The 16,914-nt window shown below is 33.7% G+C and overlaps 1 protein-coding gene across 5 annotated transcripts in view; it reads right to left on the bottom strand.

Annotated features, from left to right (window-relative positions):
• The window catches only part of LOC136799276 (transmembrane and coiled-coil domain protein 3-like), a 33,355-nt gene that overhangs the window by 13,284 nt on the left and 3,157 nt on the right, over positions 1-16,914 (bottom strand). The window contains exons 2-6 of one of the 5 annotated variants that reach the window (XM_067055971.1): positions 15,415-15,513; positions 13,457-13,618; positions 12,378-12,466; positions 1,327-1,433; positions 9-267 (exon numbers count right to left, since the gene is read on the bottom strand). In XM_067055971.1, the coding sequence (XP_066912072.1) occupies positions 9-267; positions 1,327-1,433; positions 12,378-12,466; positions 13,457-13,618; positions 15,415-15,513 (716 nt within the window). Of the gene's footprint in view, positions 1-8; positions 268-1,326; positions 1,434-2,075; positions 2,154-6,812; positions 6,888-8,370; positions 8,468-12,377; positions 12,467-13,456; positions 13,619-15,414; positions 15,514-16,914 lie in introns of those variants that run through there. The other 4 variants (XM_067055972.1, XM_067055975.1, XM_067055976.1 and 1 more) reach the window with 4 other exon arrangements.

A 16,914-nucleotide genomic window follows, 5' to 3' on the forward strand; every position in this document is an offset into this window, starting at 1 on the left:
AAACTTACTGAATCATCATGAAGTGCTTCAACAACGATATATTGGTCTGTCGAATCTTGCGATGATCGATGTCGATCTTTCACTGAAGACAACGAAAGCGTGTCCGAATTACTGGAATGACGATCGAAAGATTGCGAGTGCGCATGACTGTTGGTGACGCTGCCGTTCGATTCGCTGTGATGATGATTTGGTTGTTGTTGTTGTTGTGTGTTGACGAAAGAGTTATTGTTTTCTGAATTCTTCTTTTTTCTCATCTCATCTCGTTGCCTGTGATGAAGGGAAAAAAAGAATTTTAAAACTGAGGTTAGCGAACCTACCGAAAACTCTACTAAGGTTTAGTAGATCATGAAGTCTTTAGGTTCAGATCTCGAACGAGTTCGATTATTTTGTCGTCTTTGCGCATGTCACTGATAAAAAGAAGCAAGAAGAGAGAGACAATGAATATTTTTTCTTGGAAATTTTGGAGGGGTATTTCAAGCCGGATAACAACATTCAACGTATCTTTATAACCATTTGCTTTACATCGCACTATTAAAGCAAAATAAAGAACAACTTTTGCTCCCTGTCTCCCGCGACGCGGGTTAATTCTGCTTTGTCGGCATAGGAGGTGCACCTGCATTGTATACCAGAAAATATCTTCAAATTTAGATTGCTCGATACACCTTGAATGGAAGGGTGTCTATCTTCAGAAAGGACAACAGTAACATTGTAACAGCAAGTGTATGTTCGTTGTATTGAACTCATCACGATCTTTTCTCTTAATCAGTAATGAATGATAATAAAAGCCCCGGAAATATAGATCTGACTTTTAATTCATCAAAGGGTCCTACTGCTTTGGGAAGTAGACTGGCCTTCAGCAATAGACTGAGTTCGAAAATACAGTCGACTTTTCAATGAGTCTATCCAAATACGCCGTTATACCTTAAAAATGTTCACAGCCAACTCAACAAAGAAATCAAAAGTCTCATTAAAAGAGCTTTGAGAAAATTTATTTAGCGAGCAGAGTTAAGTGTATTATAAAAATGTATCATTTTTGCTTATCTAAAAAGATTTTTAGCTAAACCAAAAATGACATCATTTGCACTTGGTGACAGATGACGTCATCAAGAATGAATAATTCCAGGAAGTGTCCTAGCAGTCAAATGTTCTTTATTTTGTTCTATTTTCGATACAATAAACTGGGAATCAGCATTGTGAGAATTCAATCATACTTAATTGATGCCGGTGCCGGTTGGACAAGTAACAATTTTGATAACAGATCAATAAATCGGAATAACTTGGTCGAAATTATCGGGTTTAAGAATCGGGGAATTCGGGGTAACTTACCAGTTTTTCCTTACATCACGAGGACTTCTATTGCCGCTGTCAACATTTGTATTGAGAGTGTTTGGAGTGGCATAAGGTAGTAATTTGTTCGGGTCGTAGTTCGGGCTCTACAAAAAAAGAGAAACGAAAATAAAAGTAAAAAGAAAACCATTATCAAGTACACTTATTAAGACCTGCTTGAAAAAGAGGACTCGGTTCGACTCAAGCCCTTTCCAAATTGGCAGTGTTAATGCGATGTATCCAGGGGGTAAAGACGAGCCAAAAGCTATTAAAAAGTGAGATAATTCTTAGAAATTAGGCAAATTTTTATTTTGAAGACAACTAGTTTATTGCTATTTTGATCCTTTCGTTATTGTACTATATACTAGAGCACCGCATCTGAAGTGGACACTCTTCTTTCTTTACCATATGAAAACCATGTCAGCGATATTAATAGCAATTCCCTTGAAAGTGGTTTCCACAAAGTAGTAAAAATATGTGCAAACTTAATGTGAATGGACTAGAACACCATACTGACACAGCTTTGCTCTCAAATATAAACAATAAAAAAAATAAGGGCACCAAACTCAGTGATTTGTAAACTACATTCTTAAAATCGATATTTAAGAGTTTAACAGCTCATAAAATATTCCCACAAACAAACTCTCACACACGAATCACTCTTAAAGATATAAATGGTACCCTTCCTTCCAGTCCTAAATGCTATAGCTTGAAAGAACATTTTCGGTTGAGAATTCTAAAAGCTATACCTTGAAAGAGCCTGTGGTGTATTGGTATCCGTTTTGACTGTGCTTCAATGTTTTTAGTCTCATTTTTATCAATATTATACTCTATTTTTTTTAATTAAGTTAGAAATTCAATTTAGATAAACGAAGAACTCCCAATAATACTCGGATTGAAATATTCGTGCGAAAATCAAAACAAAACAATTACGGACTCCCGTCTTTCCATTATTTTTGTTCACTGCTCACTCATACATAAAGTATAACTATCAAGAAGCTACTGAAAAAACATCACATTTAACTTGAAATGAAGAACAGTGAAAAATAGAAAGAAAAGAGGGAAAATTGATAAAAAAGCTAACAAGGACGGATTATGATCATTAGAGCTATTAGTAAAAGAAACCGTGTTGCATATAGTGTAGTGTAAAAGGTTTTGAGTCTGGAAAATGGTTGTGAAAAAGCCATAAGACTTCGTAAGCGACTTTACCATGTACAAACTCTCTATGTTTTCGCTGGTTTTCGAAATTTCAAAAATGAATTCCTTGCTCAAACATAATTGGACAAAAAGTGATTGAGAACCTTTTCTAATGACAAATATCGTAAACAATTTCATTATTCATTTGCAAGTCGAGGGTTACTTTACCTGTCTATAAGTCACTTAATCCAGCTTGATCATAAGATAATTGTTAACGAAGAAACAGCAATGAGAAGGAAAATATACGTCCTCTTCACCACGAAAAACACACCTCAAAATCAAAATTCTTTTCGAAAACAACTTTCCATTGACAACAAAGAAGTCATCTTCCCCTTTCCCTATCAAAACATCAAAACACTGTCCCTTGCATTTTTGTTGTGAAAGATATACGGAGAAAATGAAGCAATACCTATGAAAAATTCTCCAAATAAAAGGGAAGAAATCGAGGAAAAACCATGACAGAGAGAGTAAAAGAGAGAGAGGGAAGAAAAAAGACATACAGACGATGAAGCGTTGTCATTAATAATACAAAAAGTTCGCTTAGCTTGACTCCGTGATAAATGTCATCAAGTCTAGACAATTAGCAAAAGGACAAGCTACTTTTGACCAAGACAACGATATGGCTTGTATTCTGTATAATTCCGAGAAGGGCATTTAGCAGAGGAACTATACAAGACGGGTGGGTATAGAATTCAAGGATTGTAAAAAAAGATTCTTTTTTGAAATAACGATGTCACAACGGATGCTAACAAAGTAGAATCAAAACCAGTAGCGTGATGCCAGCGACAGATTTTTCCTGGTGGGGGATGGGGGGTTTGGGGCGAAAGACAAGGAGTGCAAAAAGGCGCCTCTGACTGATTACTAATTTCGGCGTCCTTTGCCTTTTAAGAGCTTAGAATTAAAATTTTTTAGCTAAAAAGAGAAAAATACCAAAAACTTATAATAATAGGGGGGCGCCAAAACCCAAACTTTCGAAAATAACCTCCCAGTTTGGTCCAGTCGTGGTCAAACCACTACACTACTGGTCAAAATGGGTCCTTAAATTGGAAATGAACATGTTAATGCTAAATTTAAGATTCATTACTATGCCAACAGATCTATCAAAAAGCTCAAATCAGACGAATTGGACAATGTTACATATGTCTTTCTTCAAAGCAAAAAGCAAGCCCATCCTACAATCAAACCAAAACACAAATTCAAGCCTTCAAATTGACCTCAATGAACTAGACTACAGAGGAAATTAAAAGCTTTAAACATTATGAACATAAACATAAACATAACTGAACGAATATAAACTCATGAAATTGTTTGAAATTTCATCCGGCTCCTGGAGGTTCTATGTTAAATGGATTAGACATTTCATTACTGGATAGCAAACTTTCGCTAATAGAAACCATACTGGATGAAAGCTCTTTCTAAATCACAAATTTCAAGTGAAACTGGTTTACACCAGATGGTTAAAATTACACTACATCAAGAATAGTTTCTTAACGCTTTTAGTTAAACGAATTAGAAATTAACGGATAGCAAACTTTCGTAAGTAGAAACCATCCTAGATAAGAGGCCATAAAAAATCACAAATTTTTTAGGTAAACCTGGTTCACACCCGATGAGTGCTATACATCAAGAATAAAGTTTCCGAGCGCTTTAAGTTTAATCTGGAAGACTGTTTATTTACATAGTTGTTTCTCAAAATTTCATATGATGTTTATAGAACGTTTTCATTGATAATTCACCAATTTATAGAATTCTATCTAAGAACAATTGAAACTGAACTTTGAGATAGAGGTTAGCTATTAACATGACTTCTTCAGGGTTTCGATTGAATGCTATGATCTTCCAAAACTGTTACCTTAATGGATCAAGGGAGGGCCTTCACAATTTAACAACTCTTGGCAAAAAAACTCTACATTCAAACAAAGCTATTCTTATAAAAAGATATGAATGAGAATCAATATAGACTATTGTCATTTAGGATCAACAAAGAGTCTCTGAAAAATAATCTCTCTACTACGTTGTGAAATATTTTTTAACCTTTTAAACCCCTAAACCCCAAGACCTGTAGATCCCTGGATATCTCTTAAAATAAACTAATTCTTATCGAGGAATAAAGGTGTGAGAATTAGTATCAAAATTAAAATCCTAATATGACATAAACAAAACTTCAGTTCAGTTTTTATTGCAATGTGCTTAAAAGTTAGAACGAAATTGCTAAATATAAAGCTTGCCTGGTCTGTTTTATCGTCTGACTACTATACGTTTTTTTATAAGAACAAACTATATAAGAACATAAAGCTTCGATGCTAAAATGTTAAAAACAAGTTTTAAGGTCTCAAAAACACCCTTTTTCTTAGGAAAAATAGCCAAAAATACTCACAAAATGGTCAAAATAAGAACATGTTAAGAACATTTTGAAGCTTAAAACTCAAAAAGTTAAGAACATCCAAAGGCTTTCAAATATTTTGGTTGTTCTTATAAAAAAACGTGTACTCTTAGGATCTAGGAGACTACATTTTGGTAATACCTTGAAGTTGTAAAATGGATAATTTTCATGTCCTTTCTTCGATGTTCTTTGCAAATGGTATACTGAGCAACACTTCTTCAAAATGTTCAATTTTTTCTTCTATATAATTATTGACTCACTAATATAATATTGTCTTAACAAAATTTTAAATGATTCTTTAATATGCCTTTTTAGTGTAGTCAAGACGTAGTCAATACACTATATTTGTTAAAAATTGCAAATTAGAAAAAAATTGTTTACAACCTGAATACATAGAATACGTAAATCTAGCTTTCCAAAAAATAATTTTCCAAAGAAGCTATAAAACAAGTAGAAAAACCTCATTACTATGACTAGAATGTTAAGAAAGTTTATATACGTCTGATAGGCTAAATACCATGCTAGGTTTATCTAAACAAAAAGTAGCAATTATACCAAACGGCAAGGCCAGTTTCCAGACTAATGATTAAAAACGCAATAAAATTTAAAAAAATACAGCTGGCATGATTAATCTTATACTGTAATAATAACCAAAATCCTATCACTCGCAGAAAATATCCAGCTGTATTCAAAAGAAAGTCTAACAAAACACACATAATGTCAAAAGTAACTTAGAGATTGTACTTTAGACTTGTTTATACAGTAAAATAAGTTTGAGGTTTGCAAGTTTAGCATCTTTTATATAAGCTTGTTTGTTTATGTTTATGTTTATGCAACCTCTCCCCTTTCTTAGAATGGTGCTTGAAAATAAAGAAAAGAGCTACTTTTTACGCTATGACAGGGCTGGCATAACTAATTGGTACTTAAGGTCAATACAACGTCCATAAAACGTCCCAAAGAATGTTGAAACGACGTTGTGTGTCAGGTAGTTCATCTCAAAAGTTAGTGTTCGTTGAGTATTTTCCCATATGAGGGTATGCCTCTAACATCATTACATCAAAATGTATCAATTTTTCATGCGATGACACTTTTAGGAGTCCATGAATCTTTTCCCCTGTTCTTTACTTAATTATTTCACCTTGCATGTACAAACAGTCAAAGATTTTAGAATTCAAATATTTTTTATCGAAGATACTTAAAAAACCCCAATTACTGAACAGAAAATTTGTGTGACTTTTGAGAATTCAAGCCTTCGAGATGATCTTAGGTATTGAAAGGTTTCGGTGGAAACTCGACACAAATCTAATGACAATTTTTATGCACGTAGCTCCTTCAAGAGACGCCCCCTTACCGAAAGACGGTTGGAGAGTTGGAAAGTAGAAAAGAAACGACAGTTTGAATTTGATTTGCACCTCTCGAGCAATTGTGCTACAGAAAAGTTGTGTTTTGAAGACCTTACCGAAAGACGGTTGGAGAGTTGGAAAGTAGAAAAGAAACGACAGTTTGAATTTGATTTGCACCTCTCGAGCAATTGTGCTACAGAAAAGTTGTGTTTTGAAGACTTTGTATAACATTTTCCCCATTCAAGTCGAAACATGAGTCGATTACGATGATTTAAGCCCACAAAACAACCCGTAACAACAAAGCAAACAAAAAAGCAAGCCTAATTCATGAAGATGATAGAAAGCCAATGGTTTTTGACAGACCCACAAACATTCAAACAACAAAAAATCAAAACGAGCCAAATGTTTAGATAAACACAATGCAACTTATTCCCATATAAAATTTAAAATACAAAATACAGTTGATGAATACTTTCCGAAGAAAACAATGTTTCAAACAAACACTGATTATAAACGGCTGTCTGAACAAATATATGCAGAATTCGATAAAAAGGGCAACTTACAAGCTTGTAATATCGGATCAGTGACATGACTTAAGCTTTTGTTTACTGGTCCAACAACAACAACGTCATAAATATAACACTTTCAGTATTAGGCCGACAAAACATCGATCCCAGGGTAAGATTGGACAGTTCAGTTCTCTGGCATTCACCGGTAATCATAAAACCAATATCACTCCATACTCGTGTAATTCTTTTTAATGGGTCACGAGTTATAAACTGAATTTAGAGTTTCAAATGATAGAGGAAAGTATCCAGCCACGTTCCTCTTTTTTAAAGTTCAATCGCTCAATATACATAAAGACATCTTCAATTTCTCCCTACTTTCTCTATTCTTCCCCAAAAATTCTGAAAAAGCATGGTTCTTTCTCAGGAAATCTAACTCAATATCTCTCCAATGTCATCAATAGTGATAAAAATAATATTGAAAAATAATATATATGATATTGATTCGAGAAGAAATGGAGGGAAAAATTGAAGAATTCAAGTATGGATATCAGAAAAGAAGTAGATCACAACATTTATATTCATGTAAAGATTAATGTATTAATAATTTAATTCCTTGTTGAATAGGTTCAGGGCTACATTCATTTTCCCATTCCGTTTTAACGTGAAAGAAGGTTCTACTTGACCTCTCAAAAAGATCTTTATGACCTCAACATTTCATTGAAGATAGCTTTACACGCTTTTTTTATAAGAATACACTTTATAAGAATGTCCATGATGAAAATGGCCAAAAAATTAAGAATGTAGTAAGAATATCACCATCATGGAATTTAGCAACTGAACCTAAGAATGCCATTTTTAATGCATTTTAACCTGTAGATTGCCAATTTTGATCTTAACCTAAGAATACCGTAAGAATATTTTAAGATGATTTTCCCAAAATGAAATGAAAAAACACCATTCTTATAAAAAAAAAGCGTTTATGTTTGAAGGGTTTATAACCATATCAACTTTTAATCATTGGAGTTAATTTCAATTTTATTTCAACAAGAACTACTATGTATAGTTCCATAAGCTGGTACGTGGACTTTGTACTTTCGCTAGAAAACCCTTTCAGTGTAAAGATACCCAAACAATTCAAGGCCACAAAATATTTTAGAGGAGAAGTGAATTATTTTGACAAGAATAATATGTGAAAATTACCTAGGTACAAATACAAAGAAAGATCCTCCTTTGATGAAAACCTGGGGAATATATAAAGAACAAGGAAAAAAATCAATAATACTTTTTGGGCTGAAAAATACATGTATTAATGTCAATGTTGAAAGGACTGAGATGGTGGAAAAGTCCATGATAAAACCAGGCAAGTGAAAATTAACAAAAATAATCTAAATCTATGTGACTGAGCTCCAAACAAAATACCAAAGTCTAGGATCATATTAAGCAAAGGATTAGAGACAGTATTGAAGAGCTAAAGATACACGGTTTTTTTATAAGAACATTTACAATTTTAGAAGCTTTGGAATGTTCTTAACTTATTGAGATTTAAGCCTATTCATGTTCTTATTTTGGCCATCGAAGCCTTTATGTTCTTATAACAGACGTGTAAGTGTACCTGTAGGCTTAAATGACGACATCTTCGTTTCATAGCAAAACGGACCGCAATTTGTGAAGAACCCTGTTAACAAATCAAACAAACTCCTCTCTCTCTAAAAAGCCTGAGTGATCAAAGTGATCAAGCACTATTGAATCAACCAGAGTTTTTTTTGCAATGAAGCAAATAACCAACTCCCACTTCTCAAAATTTCATCTTCAGTAATTTCAGCATAAAAAAAATCTTTGAATCATTCAGAATGAGAGCCACGAAACATAAAACAAGGTTCAAATTTTCATTGTTCCGCAAACATTTTTATTTAATTTGGACATTTCCATTCAACACACAACTTACAACAATTGCACAAAATTAGAAAAATCTTTTTTCCAAGGCCGTAAAATTCATCATTCAGACAGACTTTTAACCATAAATCAACAACAAACGCCATTCAACATGATTAATTGTATGAGACATTAGTCCTGTCAGCATCCATTAAGCATATGTAATTGGTTTGTACTTAAAAATAGCTACTGTCTTCCACATAGAATCAAGTCTGAAACAACTATACCTGTAAACATAAAATAGGATAGCTTAACCCTACACGCTTTTTTTTTTATAAGAATGGTGTAAATCCATTTCATCATGGATATTCTTAACTTTTTTGGGAAAATCATCCTAAAATATTCTTACAGCATTCTTATTACTTGGGGGTAATTGGCAATTTATGATTTAGAATGCTCTAAAAATGACATTCTTTGCTTGAATAGCAAAATTCCATGATGGTGATATTCTTAGCATATTCTTAATTTTTTGGTCATTTTCATCATGGACATTCTTATAAAGTGTATTCTTATAAAAAAAAGCGTGTATTCGGACTAGGGGGGGGGGCTCTTTCTGTTCGGAGGTCAAACTATTGGTAATAGCTCCTGAAATAATAGAGCTTTTGCCGTGAAATTTTCTGTAAATTCCTAACTTTTATTTAGCTTCAAAATAAAAAAAAATTTGACACCTAACAATTTTCACACCTTGAGCATGATGACATTTCTGACAGTAAGGTGTCAAAAAATTGACACTTTTCCAATACAAATTGATTTTTAATGTCAAATATATCGTTTAAACCGTAATTTATTGAATATTTAGGATAAAATAAGCATTTTGAACTCAGGCAACTTTTTTCTAAAGCTTTTGTTAGAATACAATAGCTATTTATAAGAACAAAGGAAATTTTCGGTTTTTGCTCACTTTGGGCATGATGAGTGACGTCATTAAAAATTTTTTTTGTCAAAAGTTACCTTACGTGACAAGGATCTTGTGTGCCAAATTTCATCCAAAAAGACCGACTAGATCAAAAGTTAAGGGGTGGTACAGGAAAAGCCCCCCCCCCCTAGTTCTGAACCGCCCCTAAAAGCCTAGGTTGAATAGGGTTAAACCCCTTAAAAGGGACCTAAAAAATCTCCGATATTTCATCAGAGCTTCAAGAAGCGCGAACATTTTGGTGTTTAATATAAAGGAGGCGCTGTAATTCGGCCCTTCACTATCAGAAGTCTGTGATGAAGTAATCTCATTTTACAATATGAGAGGGACTTTGACAAGACGATCAGTCAGGCTATTCCCCAGAAAAACATTTACATACATGTTCCCATTTACACCCACGAGAGCTCTACCTTTTCTTTTAACCCAGTAGGGAATCGTCAAAAAGCACAGAGAATTAAGGGTGTCTCTTAAAAGCAGGCAGAAAACCAGGGCAAGAATCTTTTGGAATTGTTTTTGCCCCCGCAGGAGCGCAGCGACGAGGAGGCACTTATAGTTTCACGCATAGATATTGGACTGGAATCTCGAATTCTTGCGCGTTTTGTTTTGTTTTGTCGCGCAAGCCTACCCGTAATCAGTCTCTTCCGTAAATGTTCGGTTTTTTTTCCGGGACGGCAGTTGCTAGCCTAAAAACTTTTTCTTTATAATAGCAGGCGCCGCGGGCATTTTACTCAGCTTTCGACAGTAGATTCTATTCCGCTTGTAGAATTTTGCCCGATTGGTCAACATGCAGGAAATCGAATGGAGAAGTTTCTGGAAGTTTTTTAAAATTCAAGCTCTCTCCTCCTGCAGTCAAAATGGAATTCCTGTCAAAATACTTATTATACCAGTATACGCATTTACTTTTGACTTTCGGATTAAACAAGATATATACATATACCAATCAGTGAATTTGCTGACAGTCAAATTAACATCTGTCTCCTGTCTTAGACATTGAGGAGATTGATTCATTTTTCGACCCAAACAGTTTGTCCCCAATGGCAATGGCAATGCAATAAATAATGAACAATGATTAAAATGATAATAGTAGAACAATGATTGAATATTGAAAATTATTGTTGGTGGTTGAATTGGCAACGAAATTCAACTGTAACTAAATTTATTCGACAATCGTCATTCAACATACTCTACTCCCAACCAACAAGAATGTTTAAAGATCCTGTGTTATGGTACTTCGACAGTAAGTACAAATATTTTTTTCTTTCTGTACTTTTAGACTTGGTTTTATTAATCTTTTATATTTAATAACCTGTGTTCTTGTTGATACTTACCAGGCACTATTTGGGAAATTATTATCAAAGATTGAAAGAAACTTTTGGTTAACTATTTTTGAGGAAATTTCAGTACACTCAGCATATATCATCTAATTTCATATTTCTTATTTTCCCTTTAAGCTTTTTATGAATGAGGATTCGTTTACCTTGACAACGCAATATTACCTCGTTACTGCTACTATTACCACGTTACGTCATGATTTTCCATCCTTCTACACGATATTGCTGTTACAACTGCAAGATAACTGGCATATCTTTTTAATGTAAACAATTTTGTCCATGAGATCCCTTATCATGACGTTGGAAAAAGTCCTGAATGTACGCTATTTCCTGTTAATACCTGCTTCCTGCTCATCAATATTGCCTCGTTACTGATACTATTACCACGTTACGTCCTATCATCTTCCATCCTTTACACAACGCTGTTACAGCTTCTAGATTACTGGTAAATCCATTTAATGTAAACAATTTTGGATCACTCCTAAGTACGTTGTTACCTGTCAATTTTTGGTTCCTGCTCGTTATGTTTCTGGCTCATAGTATTTCTCATGCTGTTTGGTTCTACCATATTTCATTTATATTTCAAATTGGTTGAAATAAATATAGTTGCATGTCTTTTGACTGGTTTAGTATCTGTAACTGTCTGTAATTGATTCTACCTGGACACTTTTCCTAATGAATGTTTTAAGATTCGTAGTTTATTCTTTGTAAAAAGTAATTCACATTTTTAGAAAAAAAATATGTTTCATTTATGTTAGCTTATTCATTGATATCTCAAAGAAAATGCTGAGAAGAATCATTCTAACTATTCCAAATCATTTCCAGACTTTTGCTATAAAGCATTAAAAAGCCTTAATAAGCATTAATTAGTTTTTACAAGCATTTGTATTAATTAGCGGGTGGCAGTTAGTGAAAGCTATGGCTAGTATAAATATTAACCTGCTCAACATCAATAATTGGGGGAAGAAGGAGGGAGGGGAAAATTTTTTGGAATCGGTCAATGCGTGGAGTTATTCAGTCGAGGTGGATCGTTGCACATTTTAAATCCACTTGCCTTAAGTATGTACACTTTTTTGCACCCCCTTCTCACAGACCCGGTAGGATTTTTTCAGCCAGCGGGGATAAAAATAACAGACTGAAACTCGATGGGGATTGATATTCCCAAATTTTTTTATGGCTTGGGATTTCAAAAAAATAACATAATATTTTGCAGTGAGGATCGGTTTATTTGATCATTTTTAGTGGTGACAAAAATGGAGGATAATTATTTTCTACCGCGGGGACGATATTTTGGACAATTTTTCAAGTGGGAAGGAGACCCAGTGGGTCTGTGAGAAAGGGGTGTCTTTCTTTGCTACCTTGTGAAAACCATGTAATTAAAAGTAATTCATTCCTTTGAGAGTGGTTTTCGTATTTTTTGCTAAAAAAAGTGCACCAGCTTACCTTTTCGATGGTTTCCTGTTGGCTGGCTTGACTTGATAGATCACAATTACTTCTACTTAATTTGAACGCGTTTAATTTCTTCTTTAAACCTGTAAGGAACAAAAAATAAAAAGTAAAATTATGAAATGCTTTCTTCAGTAGAGTTTGATGCAAAGAAAAACCTGTTGGTAAATTGGCAAGAATTTGTATCATGTGATCTGCAAACCCTATCAGGGGCCCATACCTCGAATTTAAAAGTGAGGCCCAATAAATATAGAGTTTAAAGATAGGCCAGAAGATTTTGGATTTTAATTAGCCGACAGGGCTAAAGGGCATCCTTTTTATTAGGATTTATTCAAGAATAATGGTTTATTTGCTAAAGAAAAATCTTTTTACTTTGCAAAAAAAGTGGGGGGGGGGGGCTTCAATTCCAAATCGTGGGAATTAGCTAAAATTGATTTTATCATGAAGAATTTGGAATGGATTACCAATCAGGAACTTTATTTTCGAAAGAGAGCAATTTTAAGTGAAGGCCATCTAAATTCCTCTGGGACTCTTATGTTCATTGGCTAAGGAAGATGTTCTGGTTGATTTGTCAAAGAATTTCTACCAATGAAAATTCTAAGCAAGTAGGAAAACCCCAATTCAGACGTATACAAAGCAAAACCAAGGTAAAACTAATGGAAGGGGCAAATTGTAGATGAAAACATTGTTTAAACAAACTGATATTATGCCGCTAAAATTATCGTATTATTACATACAGTAAACTCTCACTAATTCGAACTTCTGCTGTTCGAATCTTTTTATAATTCGAACTTATTTCCAGTCCCCATCAAGAAGATACCGATTTATTATACTTTCTGTAATTCGAATCTCTCTGTAATTCGAACAAATAATATTCCCTGTTTGATTTCGAATTAGCGAAAGTCAACTGTAATACCGATATTATTATAATGAATTATAATCAAATCCAGTCTGGACAAAAGTTACCTTTCAATGGTGAAGAAAGGTGTTCTTGAATTTGTCACTGAGGAATTTCTCAGGGAATATCTACTCAGTCAAATCCTTAGAAAATAGAAGAATAACCCCATAAAAGTTACCTTTCAATGGTGAAGCACTAAGGTGAAATCCGTGATGATGGTGACTCCCGTGGCTGTTGTATCTTTCAACTTTGGGTGATGTCCTGGCTGATTTGTTGTGAAAGTGTTCGATGTTGTTTAGAGATGCTGATCTCGGCTTGGTGAGCTCATCTAGAATATCATCTAAGAAAATTCAATGTATCAAAAGGAAATTTAATATCAGTTTTTCAAGTGTAACAGACTAGCTATTATCGAGGTTAAAGCAAGTGTTTATTTACACTGTTCAATGTGATATCGTAGGACTGTACATTTGATTTCACTTGCATGGTTTGCTTTGTCAAGTTATGTACAGGCCTACGGTATCGCACTTTAAGGTCAAAATAAAGCCGTGCTTAACCCTGCTATTAATACAGTGGAGTCATTTCAGCTCGGGATGCTGGTCAAAAATAGTGTGACATTTTTAATTCTCGAAAAAACACCAAATTTAGAATTTTGTCAATATCTTTCTCAAAACTTGGTATCCTGAAATAAGATTTCAGGAGGTGATAGAGCTAATGAAGACAAAGCCATAGATATAGGTATTTCCCTTATTCGAGCCAGTTTGAGGTTAACAGGCCAAAAATGACCATTTCAAGGAAATGTCATCCTCAGAAAAGGGAACTAAAAAGGAAATGTAAAAATTGGTGAGAATAGCCCCCCTGGATAGTTATACAAGACACTCAAAGGGAAGGTAGATTTTGTTTGAGTTATGGAAAATTCGAGTTATAGAGACGTGTTTATTAGGCTTTATTGGTTGAAGGGATGCGGAACCATATTCCGAGTTAAGGAAACAGTACGAGACTATGTTGTACTAGAATATAATTATTCTGAGACATCAAATATGATGTGTTTACCGGGTGACCCACAAAAAAGTTCGGACCTTTCTCGGCGTCTTGAGGCCGAACAAATGTCCCAAAGTGCTCGGAATTTTGGTATTTAAAAAGTAGATATCCTAACTTAAAATTTGAGCTATCACTTTTTAAATTTGACCAACTAGTTCTCTACTTATGACCTTTTAAACTCAAAATTCACTTTTCGGAAAGAGTAAAAAACACGTAAAAAAGAGGTATTAAATTAATGCAATCAATTAGAAAATCTCTTATAAATTGACTTATTTAACGAGTTTTATGACATTAATAATTATTAAAAACACCTTTGAAAGTAGTTTTTGTTTAAAACAAGACTAGTTTTTATCAAAATTGGCACTTTCAAGGAATTTTCTCAAAAACTGTATATCAAAAACGTCTAAAAATACCTAATTTGATACCCCTTTTTTTACCTGTTTTTTACACTTTCTGAAAAGTGAATTTTGAGTTTAAAAGCTCATAACTAGGGAACTTGTGCGTCAAATTTAGAAAGTAATGGCTCGGATTTTAAGTTAGGATATCTACTTTCTAAATAATAAAACTCCAAGCACTTTGGGACATTTGTTCGGCCTCAAGACGCCGAGAAACGTCCGAACTTTTTCGTGGGTCACCCGGTACATATTGAGCATATATTTGGTTTTTCTATAAGAAACAGTGACGGGGAGAGACTGTTCCTGTTTTTAAATTTTTCTTCTTAGCTGCTACATGATCAAAACTTTTTACTTTTAAACTCAAAGGTCTTGGAAATAAGAATAACTCCAAGACTTGAAATGAGTAGCTAATTTTTCATTCATACTATCAAGCTTATATACACGTTTTCTTATAAGATTATCCACAATTTTTGAAGGCTTCGGATGTTCATAGCTTTTTGAGCGTTTTAAAAGCCTAAAAATGTTCTTAATAATGTTCTTATTTCGACCAGTTTCTGAGCATTTTCGGCCATTTTCCTAAGAAATCGGGCGTTTTAGAGTCCGCGAAGCCTTAACATGTTATTAACTTGCCCTTACCATTTTGGCCATCGAAGCCTTATGTTCTTATAAAAAAACGTGTACTATTAAGTTTACATACACGAACCTGCATTGCGAGACTCCAAAGAATTTGCTCTAGGTCTACTCCTCAATCTTGGAAACTTTGGAATAGCTAACGGTGATACACTTCTCTGACTGTTTCTGGCTAGAAAAGTAAAGAGAATATAACAATATTTGATCACTCAAGTACTAAAGTTGTTCACGAAAAACTTGCAACTCTTATACCACATGAATGAATTCGTTATTGTTATTGGTAGAGATGATAGAACACTGTAATTTAAGAAATTTTCAAGGAAAGATACAAATAAAGCGAGTCCTAGTCAAATTGTAAAGACATTTTCCTCAGCAAAGTCCCGGCTCACTAATATTTAAAATGTTAAAATTTTTCTAGATAGATTTACAAGATACAAACGTTCATATACACTCAAGGAGTAACAAAATGAAAAAGAAAAGGAATAAAAAGTTCTAAAACGTAAAAAGAAAATAGTTTCCTTCAAAAATTCAAACTTGAAAACAATGAAAAGAAAGAAGAAGTCATACAGCAGAGTAGAAACTTTCTTAGGGAAATTCTCTCTCTTTGATAAAAGAATAAGGAAAATGTAATGTCTATTTATCAGGCTGAAAGGAAAACCTGTCTTATGAAGGAATAAGAATCTCTATTTCAGACAGACAGAAACTAGTAAAACATTTATTCGGTAGGAAAAGAAGCGAGGGTAAGCTCTAGTTTTGACGACCGACTTTCTGTCCTGCTTATTCTAATTGTTCGAGTTTGCAAAAGGTGGACAGAATGTTGGCAGTTAAAATCTTAGCTTGAAAAATATTGAATAATGTCTTTGCATTGACGTCAAAATAGGACAATGCATCAACTTTAGACAGCCAACTATCTGCCTACTTTAATTCACAATTAGAATAGGCAAGGTGAAAAGCGTGTCGTATAAACTAGAGCTAATTTAGGTTGGATTCAAAAGCATTCTGGTGGGCTTGCAAACAAGACAGACACAATAAGAGGTAAAGGGAATTGAAACAAGTGATACTTTTATGGACCTACCTGGTTATGCATTTAACAAATATAATTGACATCTACGTGAGCATGACCGTTAAACAATCATTCAGAACAGAAATAGTGACGATCTATTACAATTAGTCGTTTGTTTCTTATAAAAAAAAACGTTTAGAAACCAAAATTTCATGCTCTTGAAATAATCTTTCATATTCAAGACTTCGTGAGCAAAAAAAACATCTTTCTCATTCAAAAATTGATTATTAAGTAATAGTGATTCTTATAAATAAAGATGCGTTTTTTTAGCTGAAAAATTATTTTTTTACAAAAATCTGCTCGAGCCATCTTTTACCTACTTTCATGTAAAAAATCAGAAAAAAACAATGATCCAAAATGTTTCACAAAGTCCAAAAACCCTTTTTTGAACCGTTTTTTGGCCCAAATTTGCCCAAAAACATTTTTTTTCAAAAATCGGGCTCCGTCACATTTAAGGGTTTAAAGTTATGCATCTTTGTGCAAAAAATCATAAAGAATGAAAGAGCTAAT

The sequence above is a fragment of the Clytia hemisphaerica genome, unplaced genomic scaffold, assembly GCF_902728285.1.
Source record: "Clytia hemisphaerica strain Z4C2 unplaced genomic scaffold, Clytia hemisphaerica genome assembly, whole genome shotgun sequence".
In the NCBI taxonomy this organism is placed as follows: Eukaryota; Metazoa; Cnidaria; class Hydrozoa; order Leptothecata; family Clytiidae; genus Clytia; species Clytia hemisphaerica.